The 23,858-nt window shown below is 50.3% G+C and overlaps 10 protein-coding genes across 11 annotated transcripts; 4 read left to right on the forward strand and 6 right to left on the reverse strand.

Annotated features, from left to right (window-relative positions):
* The first annotated feature begins 552 nt into the window (after window positions 1–552).
* LOC120956623 (cytochrome c oxidase assembly factor 7 homolog) lies at window positions 553–2,039 on the forward strand. The gene is made up of 2 exons (XM_040378249.2): window positions 553–866; window positions 945–2,039. The coding sequence occupies exons 1-2, from the start codon at window positions 764–766 to the stop codon at window positions 1,643–1,645; spliced, it is 804 nt and encodes a 267-aa protein (XP_040234183.2). The 5' UTR covers window positions 553–763; the 3' UTR covers window positions 1,646–2,039.
* A 61-nt stretch (window positions 2,040–2,100) lies between these two features.
* LOC120956625 (cysteine-rich DPF motif domain-containing protein 1) lies at window positions 2,101–2,519 on the reverse strand. Its single transcript, XM_040378250.2, has one exon. It carries the CDS (start codon window positions 2,517–2,519, stop codon window positions 2,106–2,108), a length of 414 nt encoding a protein of 137 aa, XP_040234184.2. The 3' UTR covers window positions 2,101–2,105.
* A 126-nt stretch (window positions 2,520–2,645) lies between these two features.
* Window positions 2,646–3,937, reverse strand: LOC120956622 (putative transferase CAF17 homolog, mitochondrial). The gene is made up of 2 exons (XM_040378248.2): window positions 3,836–3,937; window positions 2,646–3,763 (listed from the first exon to the last, which is right to left on the reverse strand). The coding sequence occupies exon 2, from the start codon at window positions 3,750–3,752 to the stop codon at window positions 2,646–2,648; it is 1,107 nt and encodes a 368-aa protein (XP_040234182.2). The 5' UTR covers window positions 3,753–3,763; window positions 3,836–3,937.
* Window positions 3,938–4,733: 796 nt separating this feature from the next.
* LOC120955105 (zinc finger protein 70-like) lies at window positions 4,734–6,925 on the forward strand. 2 transcript variants are annotated; one of them, XM_040375627.2, is made up of 4 exons: window positions 4,734–4,796; window positions 4,863–5,820; window positions 5,909–6,265; window positions 6,349–6,925. In XM_040375627.2, the coding sequence occupies exons 2-4, from the start codon at window positions 4,983–4,985 to the stop codon at window positions 6,804–6,806; spliced, it is 1,653 nt and encodes a 550-aa protein (XP_040231561.2). In that variant the 5' UTR covers window positions 4,734–4,796; window positions 4,863–4,982; the 3' UTR covers window positions 6,807–6,925. The 2 variants fall into 2 exon arrangements, with proteins under 2 accessions (XP_040231561.2, XP_040231560.2); XM_040375626.2 differs by lacking the exon at window positions 4,734–4,796 and having other exon boundaries at window positions 4,803–5,820.
* Window positions 6,926–6,986: 61 nt separating this feature from the next.
* On the reverse strand, window positions 6,987–12,494 carry LOC120955109 (zinc finger protein 845-like). The gene is made up of 10 exons (XM_049609022.1): window positions 12,226–12,494; window positions 11,930–12,136; window positions 11,215–11,838; window positions 9,261–9,421; window positions 8,954–9,185; window positions 8,769–8,782; window positions 8,434–8,710; window positions 7,555–8,355; window positions 7,333–7,484; window positions 6,987–7,256 (listed from the first exon to the last, which is right to left on the reverse strand). Exons 2-10 carry the CDS (start codon window positions 12,080–12,082, stop codon window positions 7,022–7,024), a joined length of 2,649 nt encoding a protein of 882 aa, XP_049464979.1. The 5' UTR covers window positions 12,083–12,136; window positions 12,226–12,494; the 3' UTR covers window positions 6,987–7,021.
* A 344-nt stretch (window positions 12,495–12,838) lies between these two features.
* Window positions 12,839–15,452, forward strand: LOC120955104 (uncharacterized). Its single transcript, XM_040375625.2, has 2 exons — window positions 12,839–14,222; window positions 14,312–15,452. Exons 1-2 carry the CDS (start codon window positions 12,978–12,980, stop codon window positions 14,837–14,839), a joined length of 1,773 nt encoding a protein of 590 aa, XP_040231559.2. The 5' UTR covers window positions 12,839–12,977; the 3' UTR covers window positions 14,840–15,452.
* LOC120955106 (protein DDI1 homolog 1) lies at window positions 14,878–18,822 on the reverse strand. Its single transcript, XM_040375628.2, has 3 exons — window positions 17,962–18,822; window positions 16,072–17,004; window positions 14,878–15,995 (listed from the first exon to the last, which is right to left on the reverse strand). The coding sequence occupies exons 1-3, from the start codon at window positions 18,278–18,280 to the stop codon at window positions 15,688–15,690; spliced, it is 1,560 nt and encodes a 519-aa protein (XP_040231562.2). The 5' UTR covers window positions 18,281–18,822; the 3' UTR covers window positions 14,878–15,687.
* Window positions 18,823–19,137: 315 nt separating this feature from the next.
* LOC120955111 (copper transport protein ATOX1) lies at window positions 19,138–20,347 on the forward strand. The gene is made up of 3 exons (XM_040375635.2): window positions 19,138–19,527; window positions 19,781–19,859; window positions 19,951–20,347. Exons 1-3 carry the CDS (start codon window positions 19,525–19,527, stop codon window positions 20,082–20,084), a joined length of 216 nt encoding a protein of 71 aa, XP_040231569.1. The 5' UTR covers window positions 19,138–19,524; the 3' UTR covers window positions 20,085–20,347.
* A 7-nt stretch (window positions 20,348–20,354) lies between these two features.
* LOC120955107 (POC1 centriolar protein homolog) lies at window positions 20,355–22,201 on the reverse strand. Its single transcript, XM_040375629.2, has 3 exons — window positions 21,095–22,201; window positions 20,773–21,030; window positions 20,355–20,624 (listed from the first exon to the last, which is right to left on the reverse strand). Exons 1-3 carry the CDS (start codon window positions 21,959–21,961, stop codon window positions 20,361–20,363), a joined length of 1,389 nt encoding a protein of 462 aa, XP_040231563.2. The 5' UTR covers window positions 21,962–22,201; the 3' UTR covers window positions 20,355–20,360.
* Window positions 22,202–22,616: 415 nt separating this feature from the next.
* Window positions 22,617–23,657, reverse strand: LOC120958877 (39S ribosomal protein L21, mitochondrial). The gene is made up of 3 exons (XM_049610756.1): window positions 23,491–23,657; window positions 23,282–23,422; window positions 22,617–23,218 (listed from the first exon to the last, which is right to left on the reverse strand). Exons 2-3 carry the CDS (start codon window positions 23,337–23,339, stop codon window positions 22,680–22,682), a joined length of 597 nt encoding a protein of 198 aa, XP_049466713.1. The 5' UTR covers window positions 23,340–23,422; window positions 23,491–23,657; the 3' UTR covers window positions 22,617–22,679.
* Between the last annotated feature and the right edge of the window lie 201 nt (window positions 23,658–23,858).

Genomic DNA, 23,858 nt, shown 5'->3' on the forward strand with positions numbered 1-23,858 from the left:
CATTACTTCCCCGATCCTCCCCCCGTCACCAACGGCCGCGTTGTGGCCCATCCCGAGGGGGGCGGTTGATTGTTTGATTGCATTGCAACCGGTTCAAGTGTCGCCGTGCGTTAACACGCGATCCACGGCAGCGTTATGTTAGGTAAGGGATTAGAAAGATGATTCATCGTGGAGATGGGTATTCCGTTTTCTGGTGTCCATTTGCCATTTGTTAAATGATTACTCGCCAAGGTGCACTTTTGAAATTTGCAACGCAAAAAAGCTCCGAAAATATATTACCGATTTGTAATACAAAACAATTTACAAAACACATTGTTAAAAGCCTCTCTTAAATAGATCGATTTTTAATAACACATTTTATAACTCTCTTTAGAATCCGTAAAACCACGTCCCAAAAGTGAAACATGTTGTAATTTTCAAACAAACACGTGCTGTTACACCTCTATCCACCTTGGCACGCTTGGAAAGTTGTAACGAGCGCAGGTGTCATCGCCGTTCAAAACATGCGCCTGACAGTTCGCGCGCGATCTGTCAAAAAAAAAACACCAACAACAACAACAAAAAAAAGCAAAACATTTTACATCCGTCAAGAAAGTTACGTGAAGTTGCGAAGTGCACTGCCAGGGCCATTTTCTGACCGGGGGTGCCGCTTTGGGTTTTCGCACGCAGCCCTCAATAGACCGAGTATAATCCACCGGAGTGATTGGCGCTAGCATCGAACAGTCGAACGGAATACACAAGACAAACAGAAACACAGCGAAACATGTCCTCGTTTGATCTGAAAAACGAGACCGAGGTGAAGGAGTACATCGACAAGCTGGGTGTCGAGTACCGGTTCGGTTGTTACTCGGAGAAGAAACCGGAAGGTAATTGTGTTGACCCAACCACACCGCGATGATTCCAACCAGAAACGCTAAATCTAACCGCCCTTCTTCCCTTTTCAGTGTGCCATCTGCTCGGCGACTATCTCGAGGGCATCCGCAAAGACTTTGAGAAGGCGGCCAAAGTGTACCGATCGAACTGTGATGATTACAACTACGGCAAGAGCTGCCTCAAGTACGGCAACTACACGTTCCTGGGCAAGGGCCGCACGTCCGAGAAGGGCGATCCGGCCAAAGCGTACGCCTACTACGAGAAGGGCTGCGCGCTGAACGATCCGGACGCGTGCCTGCACAGCGGCCTGCTGCTCGTGTCCAAGCTGATGCCGAAGGAGATCACGCGCGACGTGCCGAAGGGCTTCGAGCTGCTGAAGAAGAGCTGCGAGATGAACAATGCGGGCGCCTGCTTCTACCTCTCCGGCATGTACATTTCCGGCGTGCTGAAGGAGGAGTACCAGCAGCAGCAGCAGCAGCAGCAGGCGGCGGCGGTAAAAAAGGTGGACCCAGCGGCAGCCCCGGAACAGCGCCCGCCCGGTGCGTACGTCGTCGAGCGCAACATGGAGAAAGCGTTCGAATTCGCGTACAAAGCGTGCGAGCTGCGCTACATGTACGCCTGTGCCAACCTGAGCCAGATGTACGCGAAGGGCGACGGCACGGCGCGCGACGAGAAGAAGGCGGAAAAGTACAAAAAGCTGGCGCTCGAGATGCAGGACGAGGTGAAGAAGCAGCAACAGCTCACATTCCAGCAGGGTCTCAACCCGACGTAAAGTGACCATCGCCGGGGGAAAGGAGAGGATGTTTGCGACACCCTGGGAGGAAACAATCGACTTGGAATGGGAGATGAGTTTTTGGAAAATTGATTAGAAAAGTTAATTTACTGTTAACGGAAGCGCAACCCTGAGCCCTGGCGGGCGCTCGTGCGCTCGCGTGTCTGTTTTGTGTACTTGAGACTAAATAGCAACCCCTGTAGCAGAGTTGCTTCCGTGTTTTTTAGTGTTTTTAGTTAGCGTTTCAGTTATGCATGTGAAAAAGCGCGTTTTGTACAGAAGAAGAACATGAAAGGAAGGGGAAAAGGTGAACAGATTCGTTCCGGCGGGAAAATGAGACTCACAATTTGTTGGATCATCGACACGGGCGAATAAATGTTGTCTTGCTTACGAAGTAGTCATCTAACTAGAATCGAGGGAAATAACAACAAAAAAAGGAGCAAACTCCAATGACCTACGGCTATGAGAACTGCTTTTTTATTTTGCTCCGCACTTCGAGCGGAAAATCCTGCACCCGCTGCACGCTGCACTGCCGGCAAAAGGTGGCCCCGTAGAAGAAGCTGCACTCGCCCGCCTTGCACACGGTGCGCCGGCAGCTGTGGCAGTCCGCACCGAGCAGCAGATAGTGCTCGCTGGCCGGTTTGTCCGGTACGGCTTGGGGTGGCGGCGCGAACGGATCGCGCATTACGTAACACTCTTCGGGCAGTTCGATTTTGCTCGCAAACGGTGGTCGACGGCCCCGGTAATCGCAGCTCTCGCTCAAACCGCACAGCTCGCACCGGAAGGGGATCGAAGGATGCGCCGTCGGTTCGCTGGCAGAAGATGCGGCGCTTTCCCGTCCCACCGTACTACTGGGCGCGGACGTTGTTGCCATGGTTTTGCTGCATGTGAGCGAGGTGCGGGGTTTGTGATGCAAGGGAAGATAGGAGAGAGGAGGAGAGAGAGAGAAAAAAGAAATGATGCTCGATGGGCTTGGTACACAACAAAAGAAAAAGGCCCACTAAGGGCGTGCATTCATTTCCTTCGGCCACCAGGCGGGTTTGTTTGTGCGACAGCGCACGACGGATTCGCCGGCAACGTTGATCGTTAGCGGTTTCCCCTCCGGCAGCACCTTCTCGATGCGAAGCAACCCGAGGGCACGGTTACCGGCCAGCCCGCGCAACTTTCCGACGGCGCCGCCCTCCTCGTTTTTAATTTCCGCATCGCGCAGCGCTTCCGGATCACAGTCGGCAAGCCGGTGCGGTGCGTCCAGCTCCAGCGGCATGAGCCGCTTGCGTATCACCCCCGTGTGGTACGTGCGTGCCGTCAGCTCCTGGCCGATGTAGCAGCCCTTGTGGAAGCTGACACCGTGCAGCAGATCGCAGTTACACTCGAGCGGGAAGCATTTACCGTCCGGCAGGTTTGTCTCTCCCTCGCCGACACCGAGCGAATACCGGAACGCCGTGTACGGTAGCGCCGAGTCGGCGACCGTCTCCGCCTCCGGGAAGATACGCTTCAGTCGCGTTTTGCATTCATTCGGCTCCTGCTCGTCGGTAAGCACCCGATAGCCGAGCCGCGGCAATCGAGGATCTTTGAACACGTGTAACCGACCCTCCGGACAGGCGAGTTCGCTTGCAGCCGGCATCTCCTCTTCCTCCTGCACGGCCTCCTTGAAGGCGGCCCACACCCGGTACGTGGCGTCCTGCTCCACCTGCACCTTCTTGCGCAGCCGGTACAGCTTCAAGTGTTTCTCGAGCCGCGGCGCAACGGCCGCATCGCACTCGAGCAGATAATCGGCCGGTTCAGCCCCCGGCCGCTTGTAGATGAGTGTATCACAGAAAACGCGCCCATTCGCCTTGAGAAACATTGCGTACACCGTCCTGCTGTGCTCGAGGTGTCGCATATCGTTCGTCATCAGTCCCTGCAGGAAGCTGACCGCGTCGGATCCTTGTACGCGCACAAACTTACGCTCTGGCAGGGGCGCTATCGTGAAGGGGCTGTGCGCTGGGCTGGTTTGATGTAACCATCGGGTCGCGGGTTTCACTGCCAGGGTTGGAAACGCAGCCGGCCATCGCTGGCGAACGGTGTGGATGGCGGTGGCGGATGTACCACACCTTGTGAGCAGCATTGTGTCTGCGTCTACCGAAAGAATGTTTCAGTGCGCGCAGCAAAAGAGAGCGCACGGTAGGTACGGGGTTTAGAAATGCTTACCTAGCGATTACTATCCGTCCGCGGTCGTGTTGTTGTCCGGCACCAATCTGGGGGAAGTGAAATGTAAACAATCACACCGCGGTGCAACGTATGACAGGAGTGGTGATGTGCTCTTTAGAGCGCACCCACGACTCCGATCCGACTCCGGCAAAATCCGAACAAAGGTTGAAGAACGCCTGGATTTGGAGTCATCCGGAGTCATCCAGAGTCGTTCGGAGTCTTTCGGAGTCGAAGTCAACCGGAGTTGTCCGAAGCCGTCTGGAGTCGTCCGGAATCGTCCGGAATCGCCCGGAATCACCCGGAGTTGTTTGGTGACATAGTCGTCCAGAGTCGTCTGGAGTCGTCTGGAGTCGTCTTGAGTCATCTAGAGTCATTCGGAATCTTTCGGAGTCGCCCGGAATCTGCCGGAGTCGTTTGGAGACGTCTGGAGTCGTCCGGAGTGGTCCGGAGTTATCTGGAGTCATTTGGAGTTATCCGGAGTTATTCAGATTTGGAGACGTCCGGAGTCGTTCGAAGTCGTCGGGAGTCATTCGGAGTCGACTGGAGTCGTTTGGAAGGTGCTCCCGGAGCCCCGGTGTCGTCCGGAGTTCCCGAGTCGTCCGGAGTCGGAGGCATCCGGAGTCGCCCGAAATCGGAGGTATCCGGAGTCGTCCGGAGTCCTTCGGAGTCGTCCGGAGTCATCCGGAGTCGTTCGGAGTCGCCTGGAGTCAACTGGGATCGGAGGTGGTCGGAGTCAACAGGACGACTCCAGTCGACTCTGGAGACTCTGAATTATGCTGTCCGGAACTCCGGACGATTCGGTCCGGGGTCGGTTCCGAAATTATCGCAGTCGGATCGGACTCCGACTCCGGAAGCTTGTCATCCATGCGATTGAAATGGACTGTCTTCCCAGCTGTCAAATCAAACTGTCAACGCGTCAACATAGCAGGCTTGTCAACACACCTTGGTGGTACCAAAAATTGTAAAAACAATCCATCCACAGTGTTGTTATTTGGCGCAGAAATAATTATCCCTTTCTTCATTGTAGCAGCTCCAATCGCGCGAATATCTTGCGCTAAAGGTCGCATACCCACCCACCGTAGAGTGCGTCGAGGGCAACATTATCATCCCCGCACGGTTGGCCGCCCGGAGAGCGAGCCTTCGCGCGATGGCGTCATCGTCAGCGATGGAGGATCTAATGTTTGGCGAAATCTGCCGCTGCTGCATGGCAAGCAAGCCGCGCATGAAGCCCCTGTTCGACACGAACCTCTTCGCGATGCTGAACGCCGTCACGGGGCTGAATGTGCACCGGAACGATGGGCTTCCGTCCCAACTGTGTGTGCCGTGCGTGCTGCAGATCCGCCGCTCGCACTTCTTCAAGGTGCAGTGCGAAAACACGGACGTAACGCTGCGTAGCTACGCGGTCGAGACGCGGCCAGATGATACGGACACGTACATACTGGCGGAGGACGGGACGTACGTGAAGGAGGCCGACTCGTCGTCACAAAACGACGATGGGGCAGCGCCGGCAGGTAGCGCCGTGAGTGGCAGCCCGGTCAAGCGGCTCCTGCCCAAGAGACTCTTTTGTCCGCAGTGCCCGAAAGAGTTCCAGGCCGAGAAGCAGCTGAAGCGACACATGCGCACGCACTTTGTGGTGAAGCCGCACGGCTGCACCGAGTGCAGTGCGTCCTTCCTCGAGAAGTCCAACCTGAAGAAGCACATGCTGAAGCACACGGGCGAGCTGCGGAACAGCGAAACCAAAACCCACCTCTGCAGCGAGTGCGGCAAATCGTTCAAGTACGGCACCTCGCTGTCGCGGCACAAGCGGTTTCACGCCCAGCGCAACATGTTCACCTGCACCGTCTGCTCGAAGGCGTACGTCGAGCAGACCTCGCTCGACGTGCACATGCGATCGCACACGAACGAGCGACCGTTCGAGTGTTCCACCTGCGACAAAACCTTCGCCCAGAAGGCCAATCTCGAACGGCACGAGCGCACACACACCGGTAGGGTTGGCCCCTTTCCACGCGCTCGTCAAGTCGAGTGGCATTGTTTTTAATATTAGCGCGTGTTTTTTTTTTCCTCCTTCCCTAGGCGAAAAACCCTACGCCTGTGATCTGTGCGGAAAGTGTTTTACGCAGAAATCCTACCTCTGCGTGCACAAGCGCATTCACGCGCAGGAGAAACCGTTCGCGTGCCCGAACTGTACCATGTGCTTCGTTTCGCGCAACGCGCTCCAGAAACATCAGGCCAAACCGTGCTCGGACAATGTGCACCGCTGCAACGTGTGCAGCAAAACATTCCGCTACAAGAAGGCGCTTCGTTTGCACCGGCGGACCCACCGCCTGGCGTACCTGTGCGAACTGTGCGATGTAGGCTTTGCGACCAGTGCGAAACTGAATGCGCACGTGAAAGCGGACCACTCTGACATGCCGGTTACAAGTGAAGGAGGTAAGTAGCCGGACCGGAAAGGGGTTGGAATTGGAATTTTCGATTGTTTGATGGTTCGTTATTTAATGCTTTTCTTTTTGTAGAATATCTGTTGTACGACAATGATAACAACGTGACGACCACGAATCGAGCCCCAACACAGTCACAAGCGAAAAGGCCGCGGGCCGAATCGGACGAGGAATACGCCGGAGAGGAAGAGGAAGACGAACGGGAAGAGGACGAAGAAGAGCTAGACGATGATGGGGAAGAGGAGGAAGAGGAGAATGAGGGCGAGGAAGAGGAGGAAGAGGAAGAAGAGAACGAAGGGCAGGGCGGAGAGGAAAATATCAGCATCCTGGAGGAGTACGAGGAAACGGAGGCAGGATCGCAAACGAATGAAGAGGACAGTGTGGTGCACGTGGTGTACAACGGCGACAGTATAGAGGAGCAGGAAGCTTACGAAGACTTTGCCGGTAGCTATGACGATATCGTGAAGCAGGAACCGTTGCTAGAAATTCGAATCATGAATCCCGACGATGTGGATTCGGACATTGAGCAGTGAGGCAATGGAGTGTAGCCGCTGAGTTTGTTAAGTAAAAGTAAAGTGAATTTAACAATAAGTAACGAACAAATAAATCACGGTCGCGTAAAAGCACCCTTTTCTATACGTTTTTCGGTATACATCGAGCATTTGGTTGAATTACCTTCAAATAGAATAACAGAATGGAATGTATTCGCCTCGCTCTGTTACCTGTTGGTGACCAACGTGTGTGTTTGTCAATCGTTGCTGCCTTCTTGCTTTATTGTTGCAGTATGGTCCTTCCTTATGTGTATGTTTAGCAGGCATTTGTAGCGGTATCCTTTATCACAGTGCGCACACCGAAACACTACACCGCTGTGCGTCAGTTCGTGCGTTTTCCTGGCGTAATCGCTTTTGAACAGCTTCGGGCACTGGCTGCAGGCGAAGGGTTTGTCGTCCGAGTGTACTCGCTGATGGTTTCGATGATCGCGCCTGCAAGAACACACACACACAGTGCAATTAATTAAACGATCCAACGGTAACCCGTCACGTGCCACCGAATGCTTACTTTTCTTTGAACTGCTTCCCACAGATCGTGCAAGTGAATTTCCTTACGTCGCTATGGCAACGGATAAAGTGTACGCGATAGTTGCCCGGATGGTTGAACTTCTTCGGGCATAGCTTGCACTCGTACGTTTCACCAATCCCATGCTCCGAGCGCTGAAAAGCCGGTAAAATAAACGGTTTAATACCTCGGTTCGTTCCGATTAAACAGTGCTTTGACACGTACCATGTGTGATTTGTACGACGCGTTGCTGGTGAATCCCTTGGCGCAAATTTCGCACGATTTTACCACCCGCTTCAGATGGACGGCCTGCACGTGGCGGTACAGATTCGCATGGTTGGCCATCCTCACCGGGCAGTGCGGGCACGCGTACCTCATTTCCTTCGTGTGGATCGCGATGTGTTCGCTCAGCTTCTGCACCACCTTGCCGCACACCTCACACAGCTGCATTTTGGGAGCTCTCGGGTGCCGCTCGCTAGCAACGGGTGGCGCATGACTTGAATCATTGCTCTCATCGCCCGCGGACTCGAGGGTTTCCGCCGTGGCATGCACGTTCCGTTCCTGTGCCTCTCGTATAAGCCGCAAACTCTCGGCAAACAGTGCCTCCTTGTCCAGTATCACCTGGCCTGCCCGGGTCGACCTTTGCTCCTCGTCGGAGGAGAACGGTTCACCGAGCTCGATCCGGTTCGCACAGTAATCGGTGTCAGGCTTCGTTCCGTCATTCACCCTTCGCGTGGTTCTGCTGCACGTTAGCGCTTTGCCTGCCGGCGATTCCTTCCTTTCAGTCGCTTTCCGTTTTTTGCGATTATTTACTACAATGAATTCCATTTCCGAGACCGTTTCCTGCAGTTCCTCGACCACAAACTCATCTGCCTCGTCATCGTCGAGATGTTCCTCCACTACGGTGCACAGCTCCCTGAAGAGTGCTTCATTTGCCAGGCACGTGTTGCGAAAGGACACAGAACTGAGCAGCGCCATATGGCAGTCGCTGCACGAGGCGTACTGTTTGCTTTCCTCCTCTAGGTTCTACAAAGAGCGACGGGAAAGGACACGAATGTATGCAACACCTGCGAATGCGGAACATTGTCGGTAGCATGATCTTACCTCAATTCCGGTAAATCTTTCTATGTTCTCTAGCGTAAGCGAACTGTCCACGATCGTAATGAGTGGAACCAGTTGGTCCTGCTTCTGGTTGAGGCAAAATCTACAAATATTCCCTAATTTTGCTGGAACAGCCATCGCCAAGCGCACACACACCTCGCTGTTGTTTAATAACAAACCCTCTAACCCTTGAGGCAACAGGGTCGTTGACAGCCCGACGATGCCATAAAACCGTGTCCAATGTTTATAGCAACACCAGTGGTTAGCAACCACAGCTGTTCTTTAAGCCCGTGTCTGTGCTTCATCGGATGCGATTTTATCGGAATTTAACAGATAACGTCGGACGCCGCATCTGTGTGGTGTTTTGAACGAAAAACCTCAAACTATTTTTTTCATAATCATTAAACTATTAAAAATCATCACATAATCAAATAATCATCAGATGAGCAATATCAATCGAAAAAGCGTTTGACAGCACGATGTCAAATCGCATGCAATGAAGCAGAAACACGGCCCTTATTTATGCACCACTTTCCTCCTCTGTTTTTGGATGGCATTTTCTCACGTGTGCTTGAAGCAAACTACTGCTATGATACTGCTTGTCGCACTGGTCGCATCCGAAAATGATGCCGCTGTGTGTCATTTCGTGCTGCCTACGACCGTTCGCGCTCCTGAATCGCCTCGAACACATTGGGATACGGCACTGGTAGTGCGCTTCAGACGAATGTATTTTCTTGTGTACGAGAAGAGCATTGCTGAAATTTAAAATAATAAAAGACATTTAATTTTTTTCCTACAGATAGCTGCTGATGTAAATAGCCCCATCATACTTTGTTTTAAATCGCATGCCACAAATTTTACACACGTAGTTTCGATGTTCGTAGTGCTTCTGTTCCATGTGCACCCGCATGCGGGTATGGAAATAAAACGCCTTCGGGCAAAACTGGCATTTATAACGCGGTGTCATGTCCCCTTGACCATGCACGCGCACCTGAAAGCGAAAGAAAATACCGATATTATGCTGAAAATGACAACAGCGATACACACTTACCATATGCCATTTATAGTCCGGCTTTCCATAGAATGACAAATTACATTCTTCACACGTTGCAACGACTATTTTCAAATGCACGACAGCAATGTGGCGCTTCATATTGCAAGGGTCACTCATTTTCTTATCACAGTGCGGGCAGGCGAACGGAGTTGGATCAATGTGCTTTTGCATATGCTTGATGTATTTCAGCGTGAACAAACCACAAATAGAACAAAGCCATCTCCTGCGTATTTTCTTTTTTCGTCCAGAAGTGGATTCTGTTTTCGACACCCTTGGGCGGACGATCTTCTCTACCTTTGGCGAGGGAGCTTCTGGCCATGTGAAATCGTCCGATGATTCTTCATCTATATCGCGATTCTCTGCTGTAGCCTCATCGCCAAAGACGTCCTTTTCAGGGGCGGTCTCGTCCGCCGATATGCTCACCTCCGAAGCTGCCCCGGCAAATGTGCCCATTGCTTCATCCTTATCGTCGTCATCTTCAACAATTTCATTACACTGTTCCTGCTTGAAAAGTTCGTAGTTCCTACGGCAAGTGTTTCGAAACGCGACACAAGCATTAACATGCCGGTCACATCCCTCACACACCATGTAAGGTTTGTCTTTGCGCTCTAAATCCTGCAAAAAACCGCACAGCTTTAGTGTTGGTACATCGGACTCCACCAGCCAAAACAACAGAATGATGAGAGAAGTCTTACATTAAGCCCCGTAAAATGCTCTACATCCAAGATCGTTAGCGTCGCGTCCAGTGTGATCGACAAGGGCATTAGCTTCTGCTCGTCCTGATTCAAGCAGAATCGGCAACGATTGTAAAATTTCGACTCTGAACGGGCCATTTCGTATCACAACCTGCACCGCGATTGCCTACCAACAAACTGTTTGACGTTGGATTGTTTACATTTTTTCTGTCAAGGATATGATTTATGGCAAACTCAGTGGTGCTCAACTTAAATTATTCGAGAACAAAAAATCAATCAGCCGTACCGGCGAACTCGTTCATTCCTGGGAACGTTCGCCGCGACGCTCATTTTCACTCATTTCATAGCCCTCTAGATCAAAAATTAGAAAAACGTATAGATTTTGTACTGGTCAACCTAATGGTACAACCCTGTCCACTCATGAGCGACGAATGTTTCTCGTCGAACGAGTTCACCGGTATGGCTGATTTTTGATCATCGAAAACACCTCTTCCGTTTTATTCATGCACTACCTTCTTCCTTCAATGGATTTGGATGGCATTTTCTCACGTGTGCTTTAAGCAACCCACTGCTACGATACTGCTTGTCGCACTGGTCGCATCCGAAAATGATGCCGCTGTGTGTCATTTCGTGCTGTTTGCGACCGTTCGCGCTCCTGAATCGCCTCGAACACATTGGGATACGGCACTGGTAGTGCGCTTCAGACGAATGTATTTTCTTATGTACGAGAAGAGCATTGCTGAAATTTAAAATAATAAAAGACATTTAATTTTTTTCCTACAGATAGCTGCTGATGTAAATAGCCCCATCATACTTTGTTTTAAATCGCATGCCACAAATTTTACACACGTAGTTTCGATGTTCGTAGTGCTTCTGTTCCATGTGCACCCGCATGCGGGTATGGAAATAAAACGCCTTCGGGCAAAACTGGCATTTATAACGCGGTGTCATGTCCCCTTGACCATGCACGCGCACCTTAAAGCGAAAGAAAATACCGATATTATGCTGAAAATGACAACAGCGATACACACTTACCATATGCCATTTATATTCCGGTTTTACATAGAATGGCAAATTACATTCTTCACACGTTGCAACGACTATTTTCAAATGCACGGCATCAATGTGGCGCTTCATATTTGCAGAGTCGCTCATTTTCTTATCACAGTGCGGGCACGCAAACGGAGTTGGATCAATATGCCTTTGCATATGTTTGGTGTAATTCGTCATGAACAAACCACAAATAGTACAAAGCCATCTCCTGTGTATTGTCTTTTTTCGCCGGGAAGTGGATTCTGTTTTTGGCAGCCTTCGACGGACGATCTTTTCTACCTTTGGCGAGGGAGCTTCTGGCCATGTAAAATCGTCCGATGATTCTTCATCTATATCGTGATTCTCTGCTGTATCCTCATCGGCAAAGACGTCCTTTTCAGGGGCGGTCTCGTCCGCCGATATGCTCATCTCCGAAGCTGGCCCGGCAAATGTGTCCATTGCTTCATCCTTATCATCGTCATCTTCAGCAGATTGATTACACGGTTCCTGCTTGAAAAACGCGTCGTTCCTACGGCAAGTGTTTCGAAACGCGACACTTACATTAACATGCCGGTCACATCCATCACACACCATGAAAGGTTTATCTTCGCGATCTAAATCCTGCAACTAGTGGCACAACTTTAGTGTTGGTATATCGGACACCACCCTGCCTACTTTTCTACCAGCCAAAACAACAGAATGATGAGAGAAAACTTACATTAAGCCCCGTAAAATGCTCTACATCCAAGATCGTTAGCGTCGCGTCCAGTGTTATCGACAAGGGCATCAACTTATCCTCGTCCTGATTAAAGCAGAATCGGCAACGATTGTAAAATTTAGACTCGGCACGGGCCATTTCGTAGCACAACATGCACCGCGATTGCCTACCAACAAACCGGTTGACGTTGGATTGTTTACATTTTTTCTGTGAACGATACGATTTATGGCATACTCAGTGGTGCTCAACTAAACGGCGGAACAAATAAATGTTTTAATTTATATTTATATATTTACCGCACTAATTTGAGCATCATGTCTCAATCGCTCTTTCTCAGGGAATGGCTGCCAATGTATAACCACGTATTGCACATGGTTTGACTACATACAAATGCATGTGCATTGTTGCATCTATCGTAGTACGTACGTTGCAAGATCTGATCGAAGCTAATCATAAAACCAGATGAAGATTGAGACGACACACAAACGAACGTCTGTACTGGTGTAACAGTCCGAACAGCAGAAATGTGAAACTAAACTTTTCACAGCAAGCAACAACGGGTTTCGCTACGGCGACCGAACACCGGCTACTCTGTTTACTAACAAACACCATCGATTTTTTTCTTGTTCTGTTGTCTCCCTCTAATTGCAGCTGCGTTTGACAGCAAACATAAATCGCGAACAAGGTGTGTACACATTTCTAAATACCTTGATTGGGATAGCGGTTTAACCTGGCCGTTGATGTAGTGGCAAAACAACTTGCAATGCTTCAACTGTGTCGAATGATTGTGATCTGTAAATTTATTTTTTGGAAGAAATTGAATGAGCCCATGTTCGATATCAGGAACGTACACACATGTCTCTTTCATAGCACCACGAGACATACAGATTGTAACAATGATGTAGCAACCTTGAGCATGCAATTTTTAATATCACGTATGGACATGCTTCATTAGAACATTGCATTTGTCTTACGAACGTCGTTCAGAGCAGATCGATCAGAGTATTGATCCTAGAAACTGTGTGAAACAGGGAAACCCCATCGAGAAATGAGAACGACAAGGCAAACGGGAAAAGCACCTAGCGACCATGGACGTATTACGGCGAGAAAGAGGCAAGTTCGTGCGGAAAAACAATCGAATCAAAAGGAAAACAAACCGCCATCTTTGGACAACATCCTCGAAGCACGGAGGCAAATACCTAGCGCTCCATTAACTGTAGTAAGCGAGAGGAACGACAAGAAGGCTGCACATCCTCTCGACCAGGTAACGGTTACGGGTAATGTACGAACTGGACAGGCCCGGGAAGAGGTTACCGGAGACGCATATGGGGACGACTTACTGCAGAGCTATGGGTCTCTCGAATCCCTGGCGGTACTGGATGGTTGTCTGGATGTATTTTTATGTGCAAAGGAGGTAAGGCAAGCTACTCACCCACCCGATGAGTCAACCGCGCACCAGCCCTCGGCGGAAGCTGGCAGCAGACCACAGATGGAAGATTTACTCCCGCACTCTGCACAGGGCTCCTCCCTTGATGATTGTTTGGAGGAGTTGGAGTACGAAGAAGTGGCCTGCTACGAGGCGCAAGCAAACAGCAGTACTGCCTCCAAAAGCTGCGCAGTGCCCAGTTTAGTAGCCGAGATCCTGGAACGTGCCGAGGATGACACGAAAAGCAGTTCGGAAGCATCGAGCATTTCCTGCCACAATTCGCCAGCGATAGGTGCCATCTTCAAACGCAGCAAATTATCCCCCCACGAGCTCCAACCTAAACCGGCCAGTTGCCATGGCAACTTAAAGCTTCACCGCTTTATGATGTGCGAATGGTTCTACAGCCACATCGATGCGGCACTGTTCGCGGAGGAGCACAGCAGAAGCGTGGATTTTGGCACACTGCTAAGGCAGCACTATCCGGCACTGCACCGCTGTTCACTGCAGCGTCCGCAATGGAACCACATTCGCAAAGAGTTCGGAAAGGTGGCGCGAGTTCGTCGCCTGTCGCCCGCTTTTCTACTGCAGGAACGCATCACGCTGGAACGGCGCCGCGAGAAGGTGCGCTTTCTGATGGAAAATCCAATGATTGAATACCTGGACGACGACATACCGTCGATCATTCCGAGCCGGATCGAGGTGGGCAGCAAGGTGCGGGCGGCACTGCTCTCTCCGAACTACGGCTGCTTTCCGGGAGTAGTAATCGGCATAGAAAATCAAGACATTCCCATGTTTCGTGTGCGGTTTACAATCGATGGCAATGATCACGAGCAACTGCTGCCCGACTATCGCGTTGCTCTTGACCAGGTAGGGTTAAATGAACGTTTTTCTTTCTTATTTAATGTTCCAAAAGTCGAATCAAATTTATTCGCATTTACCTCTTTCCATTCCCCAAGTCGCCACCCAGTCCGGAGCAGTCGGATGTGCTATCGGTGTCGGCAAAACACCTCAGGCAGGTAGCCGCACTGAACGATTGTGTGGACGAAAAGCGGCGCTTACTGTACGAGTTGGAAAACATTCGACTCAACACCGAAGCACGCCGTGCGATGGGACGGCTCAATGCGGAACGGGACCAGCAGCAGGGCCAGCGCTACGAGCAGATCCTCCGGAAGCTACTCGACCTCAATCGTACGCTACTGCAGCTGTCGAAAAACGTTGCGACCGAATACGAGCAGAACATGTCCGAACCGCTGACGACGAGCGAAACTTCAATCGTGGAGGCGTATGTCGTTGAGGTGGTGAACCAACTGATCGAAGACTGTAGCAAGTTGGATCAGTTTCACAAGAACCCCGAGGCAGACCGGTTATGGAAGGAAGCGTTGGAGCGCTTAGGCAATAATCCGGAATATTTGAAGCAGTTCGGACATTACCTTGCTTCCCGCATCGGCCACAAGTTTGATCCGCAGGCGTATCGAAAGCAGTGATAGTATTGTTGTTTTAGACATAAATTTTAAACCTCCACTTGTCTTCATCTTTCGAGCAATGTTCTAGCAGTTTTTATTAATATGTATCACTTATCTAGTAGACAAAATTCGTTAAACCCTTAAGCCCACCGAAAGGAGGAGAGAATTTGAGTAGAGGGAAGAAAGTAGCATAGAAAAACGGCAAACAAAGCGAAACATTACGAGGTATCAATGGGGCGGAAGGAGTAGACACACACACACAGCAATGTTCCTTGCCCATTACGATGAATTCAGTCCAACGGCTCTCGATTGCATGCACTCGTCGTCGTCGTCGATGCCAAGACAATTTTGAGCAAAATAAATTTGATCACCTTCTCCCGGATGAAGTGGAGAGCGAAAACATAATATAATCATTGTGCAATAAACCAACCTTTACACTATAATAGTCTACTAATCAAGAAAATGATCTCACCATTAAACCCTTATCTCGCTCTCCTTCTCTCTCTCTTTGTTTGCGATATGCCAAATGCAAGCACTGTGTCTTGGGCAAGAAGTTTATGCTGCAAAAGGACTCATTTCACGGTGTGGCGATGGTGGCCATCGCGAAGGGAAAATCACAAAACACAGACAAGTTAAGAGCGCGCGCATAAGCACACATAGACGCAACACGTCCAATCAACCTGAGGTGCACGACGAATTTGGGTGCATAAAGAGACAAAAACGGTTAAAAGACGGTTTGCACCTTTCTTCCGTCATCTGTGTGTGAGGGTGTTCCGGGCGCTTGCCGGCAGTGCGCGAGATCTCTTCACTCCTACCTACGCTTCTGTGTACCGCTAGTACCTCCTTGTTTTCGCGACGTCCTGGCGGTATTATCCCAATTTCGCAAACAGCCCCGAGGTGGCCTGCGTTTTGTCCCCGTTCGCTGCCCGCAGCTCGTCAATCACCATCTGCCGCTTGAAGCCCATCGATTCCAGCTCGACGACGTCCATCTCGGTGAAGCGATCGGTCGGCAACAGTGTCAGCGGTGGCTCCTCGTCGTCCTGCTGCATCGGTTCCGGTCCCGTCGAGGGTGGCGTGGTCGTGGTGGCCGGTGTTGGGTCGGCAGCCGTCGTCGTCGTCGTGGTAGTCGCTGCCGCTGTGCTACTGCTGCCACTACTGCCAGCGCCACTCGTCGTAGCTGCGTGTGGGAAAAAGGGCATGTGTTAGAGAGGGTTAAGTTCAACTGTAAACTTCCCACTGGTTGCTCACTTTACCTTGATCGCTTTGGCTCTTGCTGAGCGCTTCCTTGATCGCAAGTTCTTCCGCCAGCTTGGCCGATTCGGCCAGCGCACGCTTTTCCTCCTCCGGGCTGCCCGTCAGCCGGGCACACTCGGGCAGATCGCCTTCGGCCAAAAACGGTGTCTCCGTGCCGGTGGTGCCAATGCGCAGCACGTTGTTCTTGAGGTCAATGTTGCACTGGTGGCGCTTAAGCATGTCTAGCCCGAGCAGCATATCCATCGGTTGCTCCTCCAGCACGGAAAAGCTGGACGTGAGAAAGTCCTTCTCGATCTGTATCTGCACCATGTGGATGCGGCCAATAATGCGCTGCACGCCGACGCCCTTCGCTATGCCGGCCCATCTCGTGTCGACCAGGCGCATAATGTTGCAGCGCTCGGCCGCCGCCGCACTCATAATCGTGGCCTGGGCGCCCGAATCGATGAACGCCTTCACCGGGTGCCCATTTACCTTGCAGTTGATGTACAGCATCACGACCGTGCCGAACGTTTCCGGGTTGTACTCCATCGCCGCCTCCATATTTGCTTCGATGTTTTTCTGCTTGATCTCCTCCGCGATCAGGCGCTGCGCCTCCGCATCGAACGGGCTGGCCTGCAGTATCCGGAGCCGCTGCTGCTGCTTCTCCATGCGCTCGGCAATCTGCTTCCGCAGGACGGTGGCGAACGTTTCCAGGTTGCCGGACAGTAGCGCCTCGGCCAGGCGCGGATTGTTCTGCTTCAGCAAGGCCAGCTGGTCCGGTTTGGAGAGGAACATTTCCCGCACGACGGCCGGATCGTCCTCCAGGCCGACGGACGGCGAGGGACGGTTCAGGCCGCTGGAGGAAGCATTGCCACCGTTGCCACCGGCACCCGCACGGATCGAGGTAGGTACTTGTATCGAGCTAAAGTCCAGATTGGCCAACACTGCTGGTTCTGTGCAGGAGGGGAGGGGAGGAGAGAAAAGAAAAGGACAGATGTGAGTATAATTAAACATTGGGGTGATTTGTCGTGCGTTTGAACAAAGGGCAACAAAAACGAGGATGCTTTCTTTGTGCCCTTTGTGGCTTGTTTTCCTCGATAGTGGCATGAGTCAATACATTTCCCCCGCGAAAGAAATTAATTCACATTCGCATGAATCCAACGGCCCAGATGGTTGAAATCTGTACGCGTACGACGCAAACCAAAACCGAGATCATCGTCCTGCCTCCGCTACGTCGGTCTCTCTACCGGTGTGTGCGCCAAAGGAAACGACGGCACGCGGGCGTGCGCGTTCGCGCGCGCGCTCGCTCTATTTTCTGAGGTCATCTTTCGCGCGAAAATGGCAAAGCGACGCAAACACCACGGCTACTGTTGTGTTGAGCGTTCGCTGCTTGCCCGTGCATGCCGATGCAGTTCATTGCACTTTCTCCCTGTTCTCCCTCACAGCGTGCTTGTGTGTATGTGTGTGAGTAAAACGTAGGATACATAGGAGTAAGGGGGTGGGAGAGGCTTTCGGCGCGCAATCGTCGTGCTGCATCCGCTCTCGTAGTTGTTTGTTGACGCGCGTAATTTTCGCGTTTTTCTGTTACTGCAAACCCATGAAACAACCGATAATCCGCCGGTGGAAACGTTGGAAGAACAGTTTTACAATCTTCTTTCCTTTCTGCGTAGGTTGTTTATTTACTAGATGGAAACATGTGGCCCATTTATCCAGAGAGTGCATTCACACGCGATGGGCAGAGATTTAAATTTGGAAATGCGATTGCTTTCGGGCATGACACTAAAAAAGGAAATTCATGGGAGTGTTTTTTCCTTCCCTCTTCTTTGGAATGTCACCCGACCAGAAGCGAAAGGAAATGGAATCGATCGAACGCGTTGTTAATGAGTTGGCAAATTTGCAAATGAGCTTACCACCACCCTCCAGTGTGGACGGTCCGGTCGGCAGCATTGGACGGGCCCGGGCAGCCGAAGACCCGGTCGCTGCCCCGGCCGGCTGCGAGACGGAGGTCTTGTGCAGCAGCAACATATCGCCATCCTTCACGTCGTAGTGTGTGAGCGTTTGTTTGGGGTCCACCAGCATCCGCTGCTTGGCCGACAGTCCGAGCTCCATGTGGGCCGGTATGTTAAACTCCATCCGGCACAGGGCGATCAGATTTTCCAGCTCCATATCGTCGGCCACCTCGAACGTGGATATGTCCGAGGAGCTGGCATCCATCACGGTGATACGCATGGTGTTGTGTGGTGGTGGAGGGGGGCGGGGGGGGGGGGAGTTTACTGATACGAATAAGGGCGGGGGGGTAGGTGCACGTAACGCTAACCACTTTCGACCACGGAACTTCACTCTATGCGCTGGGCTGGGCAACACACCACTTGTTTATGCGATACGAAGGGCATTCAGCGTTGTCGGCACGGGCGAAAACAAACTAAACCGGAACAAACTTTATTTCACCGAAGCGGGGAGACACCGAAAACACCGACGAAGATATCTTTGTTTGTTGTGCAGCGACACAATCGCGATATGACAACGCAATCAACAAGCTCCGACACGCACGAACGGGAATGTTTCGGTCGGTCGTTGAATCTGTTCTGCGTTCAATCTGCGACACGTCCTATACGAGGGAAGCTGTTGTAATAAGCAGTTTGAACGAAGAAATTTTAAACAATCCACAAGCGAATCTAATAAAAGAAATGCCGGAGATGGTTCGGGAAAACAGACAGCCTCACAACAGCGGCCGAGTGGGTGTCGCGCTGTATCTAAACCTTGGTTGCCCTGTTGTCAAATCGTTTCAGTCCAAGGTGGATTAAAGAGATTTGTGAGGTGGAAAAGGGCCTTTGGGGGGTCGCCATAGTTGAGGGATTTTACGATTTTACACACTTCAATGTAAGTTTTAATGTTAAATAAGAACTCGCAAATCACAAAATATATTTTGAAAGCATATTTAACCTGAAAAATGTGGAAGATACATAATGAACAAATTGAATTAATGTTGCCAACGTTTGAATCCTAGGGACCTTACGTCAAGTGACGAATTGTCAAAATGCTCTAGATTCCACCACCTGATTCTTTTAATCCACCTTGGCCTGCACCAACGCACACACTCAAACAGCATCATTCGTGGCCGATTGGTGTGCCAAGAACGCAAACAAACTCGGGCTGGCTATTTCTTGTGCGTCCCAAGCTTTCCCGCTTTTGAGACCGTGATATTTACTATTCTGTATCAGTTCGAGCACGTAATACGCTCTTTGGATCCTCGTCCGAGCCACGACACAATATTATTAGCAACACTTGTGTGACGTGCCCGCTGTGTACTGGATTGCTCTTCTCACTATTGCAACGCTGCAACGGGTTTAAAGTGCACCACAAAGCGATTTGCTTCAGAGATATTCTTTGCTTTCGCTTCGACAGACACACGGACGTATTAAATAATTGTCTCTATTGAAACTCCCTTTCAACGGCCGAGCGACACGAACATAATGGTAAGTGGACGTCCATTCAGATCGCTGCAGATTAGATTATACGGCCTATTCCGGCAATCTCTGTACTTGCCCATCGGAACCACTTCCTCACATCGCGTGGTATCGCGTTCTTTCGATGTAACTCCCTGCTACGGTGTCATTGTGCGATAAGAATGCTCAGCAGCATGAAACCCCGATCCCGATTGATTGATCATTTTACAGATGGACGCAACGGAATTGTAACTTAACAAACTTTTAATCCTTTCCTTTGCAGACTGTTCACGAATTTAATGTCGAAATGACCTGCACCGGTTGCTCGGGTGCCGTCGAGCGGGTGCTCGGCAAGCTGAAAGGTAAGCAAATAGCCAACAGTTGGCATCGGTTACCCTTGGATACCAGTATCGTTATGCATTGAATCGGTTGGATTTCCTTCTTTTTTTGCAGAAAAAGTGGAAAAGGTTGAAATCGATTTGGACAACAAAAAGGTTTTTGTAACATCGTCGCTGACCGCGGACGAGCTGCTGGAAACGATCAAGAAAACGGGAAAGGAATCAAGCTATGTGGGGGTGAAAAATTAAGCATGCTCAAGGCAAGGATGGCAGTGCTAGGCTGGGACGTGCAAACACTTTTGCTTTGAACGAAACGAGCACGCGAAGATATTACCGATAAGAGAGCCATCAGCCACACATTCGCTGGAGAGACCTTTTTTGTGTTTAAAAATATGTTTTTATGTTTTGATTACTATACTGCAACGATATATTATAAAGGGTGTATCAAAATAAGCGAATAACGACTGAGGAAAATAAAATATGAAAATAAACGATTAAAGTGGAACCTTCTACCTCGATTCTGGTTTACGATCGTTCGAGTAGAATGTCTTCGAGTAAGGATATTCTTCGCTGAAAACTGTCCATCCTTCGGCAGATACTGTTCAACGAGACGATCACGTGCTCTTCGAAATCAGCCCGATTGTATGTGGACAACCTGGGCACTTGACGCGGCACGGCTGAATTTCGTGCCGGCGAAGGGCGCTGCTTTCCGGTGAAACTCACACTCAATCCGGCCGCTTCAGATGGATCGTTTTTGGGAGAGGGTTTATTCAGTTTGATTATGATTTCCTTTGATGATAAGGTAAGAGCGAGTTAAAGCGATACAAGAAGTAAAAATTCAATCCCCCACTGATTCCCTCCAAAATTCCTCCTCTGATGGCATAAATTAATGGAAGATCCTAAACCTAACGCATGAAAAAGGAAACTAATCGCTAACCTCGACGGCGTCCGATATTTTGAAATTTTCCGTCTTTGTCGCATCGACAAAGATGCTCGTATCGGGCAGGTTTTCCTTGTTGCAGCTGTAGGCGGATTCGTCGTCGTCATCGGCATGTGCTTCGCTCACGTCGCGATTGAAGCTGAGCTTTCGCTGGTCACTGGCTGCCGGGTGCGTACTCTCGAAGCTACTGCCTTCTGGCGTGTACAGTGAGTTTTGTGCCGAGTCATTATCCAGATTTGCCTTCCAAAGCATTACCTAAATGGAAAGCGATGTAGAATATTCCAGCGTTGGCTCAATCAACCGTTGGGATTCAACTTACATGACAATCATCACTTCCGGTCGCAAACAGCTGCCCATCTTTCGAAAATTTCACCGTCGTGACGGGACCTCGATGGCCGGTGAGTGTGAATATTTGTCGGCCTTCGAGCAGATCGATGATTTTGGTAACACCATCGTCACTGCCCGTTATGAGATAGTTGCCGGACGGATGGAAATCGAGCGAATTTACCGGCCCATCGTATATGCGGTAGTACTGGATCAATTTCCTTATGTTTATGTCGAAGATCTTCACTCGGCAGTTGTCCAGAGCGATCGCCACCAGGGTACTGTCCGGATGCCAGGCCACCTTACAGCCTGCCCCCTTCTGATCGTAGAAGCTGTGCACACACTGCCCGGTCGCCGGATCAAACAGCTTCAGCGTGCGATCATCGCCGCAGGAGGCGATCAGTTTACCGTTCGGCGAAAACCGTGCACACCGCACCCAGTTTGTGTGACCGGTGAAGGAGGACAGAAACTGCTTGCGGGATACCTTCCACAGCTTGACCGTTTTGTCGTCGGAAGCGGTGAGCAGCTTCTTGCCGGTCGGATCGAAATCCACCGAGCGCACGTTCGACGTGTGGCCCCGGAACTCGTCACTGTTGCCCAACATCGAGGGGACCCAAATCTTTACCGATCGGTCCTTGGAGACGGTCGATATGATACGACCGTCCGGGGACCAGCACACATCGTTCACAACGTCCGTGTGTGCCTCGAATCGCATGCAGCGTACCTGTTCGTTGTTGGTCCAAACGATTGCGGAGTGGTCGGTGGAGCTGGTCACAAAACGCGTCCCTTCCGGGTTGAACGACAGGCCGGTCAGCTTTCCCCGATGGCCCTTCAGGTGGCGTTGCAGCACGGGGTCCATCATTTCCGATCAATTTCTGCTCTTTTCGGGGGAGGCGATACTGAACAATGGCAGGAAAGTTTTGTCAGTAGGCGCTACAAAGTAAAACCGTTCGTTCCGGCAAGCCGTTTGCTTTGAAGTTTTGACAGGTCGGTCGGGATGACAGCAGCTGCTGGTTTGAAAGTGTTCAAGCTGACTTGAGCAGGATTGAGTTGTTCTAAAACGGAATGCGTGTTTTGATCAATCGTAATTTCACTATTATGAAGTGGATTTACGTAAATTACATACTGAAACATAAATATCATCATTTGAAACCTAATATCAGATGGATATTATAGCCAATTCTCAGTCGTCTTGATACAATCAATTCGTATCGATTCGTTGCGAACCACCCTGTGTGTACTAATTCAATGGAAAGACGTTTAGAACAAGTCGTGGCTGCATGGAGTTTGCAGAAATGAGCGTGTTTTTCTTTTTTGTTCAAAGGAAATCAGCTTTATTCCTTGATTGATTTATAAAAAGAGTTTAATTATTTGTGAACAATGTGTATTTGCACAAAAAGCATTTGCCCAACGATTGCCCTTTGTGATTACCAGATTGTGCTGTTGGTGATTCCTTCCCGTTGGCTAGATTGTTCCACTGAAACTTATTTCCCAAAACGTTAAGTAAGTAAAGCATATTTTGTAATAGTTTGGTGATCTATTTATTAACTGCATATGAGCCCCTTTGTAAAGCTTTCAAGCTAGAAAAACCGTTCCTCCACAGCGGCTTCCCCACTCGCCGAATCGCTCAGCTTTCGCTTAATGTCGATCGAGTTGATGCGAATCATCGTTTGCGGCGTGCGGTAGAAATTGATACGCGTGTACTGCTTTCGGCGCTTCTTGCGGAAGTGTGTGCGTGTGTGGGAGAGCGTCTTCTCGATGATGGTAGCCTGCACATCGACCAGACCGGGTGTCAGCAGGGGACGGCCGATCAGCGAAAAGTCCTTGCTACCCGCTAGCAGCACCTTATCCAGCCGCAAACGATCGCCACCCTCCGGTGGCCAGTAGCCTTCAACGACGATAATATCACCGGAAGTGATTTTGAACTGCTTGCCGCACAGCTGCACCACCGCAAACAGTCGCCCTTCCGATCCCGTCTCTAGCTGCTTGTTTACGGTCTCAAGTGTGCTTTTGGTGTCGGCGAGCGGAGCTACAGCGCTGGAGCTGCTCCATCGATGGTTTGCAAATGCGGCGGACGGGTTACTCCACCTTGAGGTAAGTGGTACGATTTTAAGGGGTTCTGAAAAGTAGAGGGCAATGGTTAATGCTGACTCGTGCTGTAGTTGGGGTGGCAGATGTTTACCGATCAGTGTGTTTAGGGCTGAGGGTTTCAACAACCCGGCTAGTTGGCGAAGAAACATTGTGGAAGTGTTTTGTTCCCTTCTTTACGGTCTGTTTGGTTCCGGCACACTCCGGATCAGCTTTCGGCCCGGTATTACTGCACCTAGAAGGACGTAAACAATCATTAGAACCGGCAAGCAAACCACATGCGGTAGATGTTGTGCACATTACCCGTGTTGAACCCGCTTAATCTTGATGTCGTTTTAAGACAGCAACATCCAATTCACTTCCTAGGGAGGAAGCAAAATAACAAATTGAATTTATTGGCTTTTCTTCAATTGTTTTCTGGAGCACGAAAAAGGCACCTGCATATATTTAGTTGATTTTGTAACCACGAGCAATCTGTCATCGACATCGGCAGAGATGACAGTAATGACAGATGGAAGATTTGTTTGTTGTTGTTTTTCGATATTCAAAAAAACAGTTTTTAGATTTTGGGAATTATTTTTTCTTTTCGAATTGATTGAAAAAATATAAATTAAAAATATAAAGTATGGGAAAATTGCCAACTATTAAATATGCGCTTTATAGTTGGGACG

This window comes from Anopheles coluzzii, chromosome 3 (genome assembly GCF_943734685.1).
Source record: "Anopheles coluzzii chromosome 3, AcolN3, whole genome shotgun sequence".
NCBI lineage: Eukaryota > Metazoa > Arthropoda > Insecta > Diptera > Culicidae > Anopheles > Anopheles coluzzii.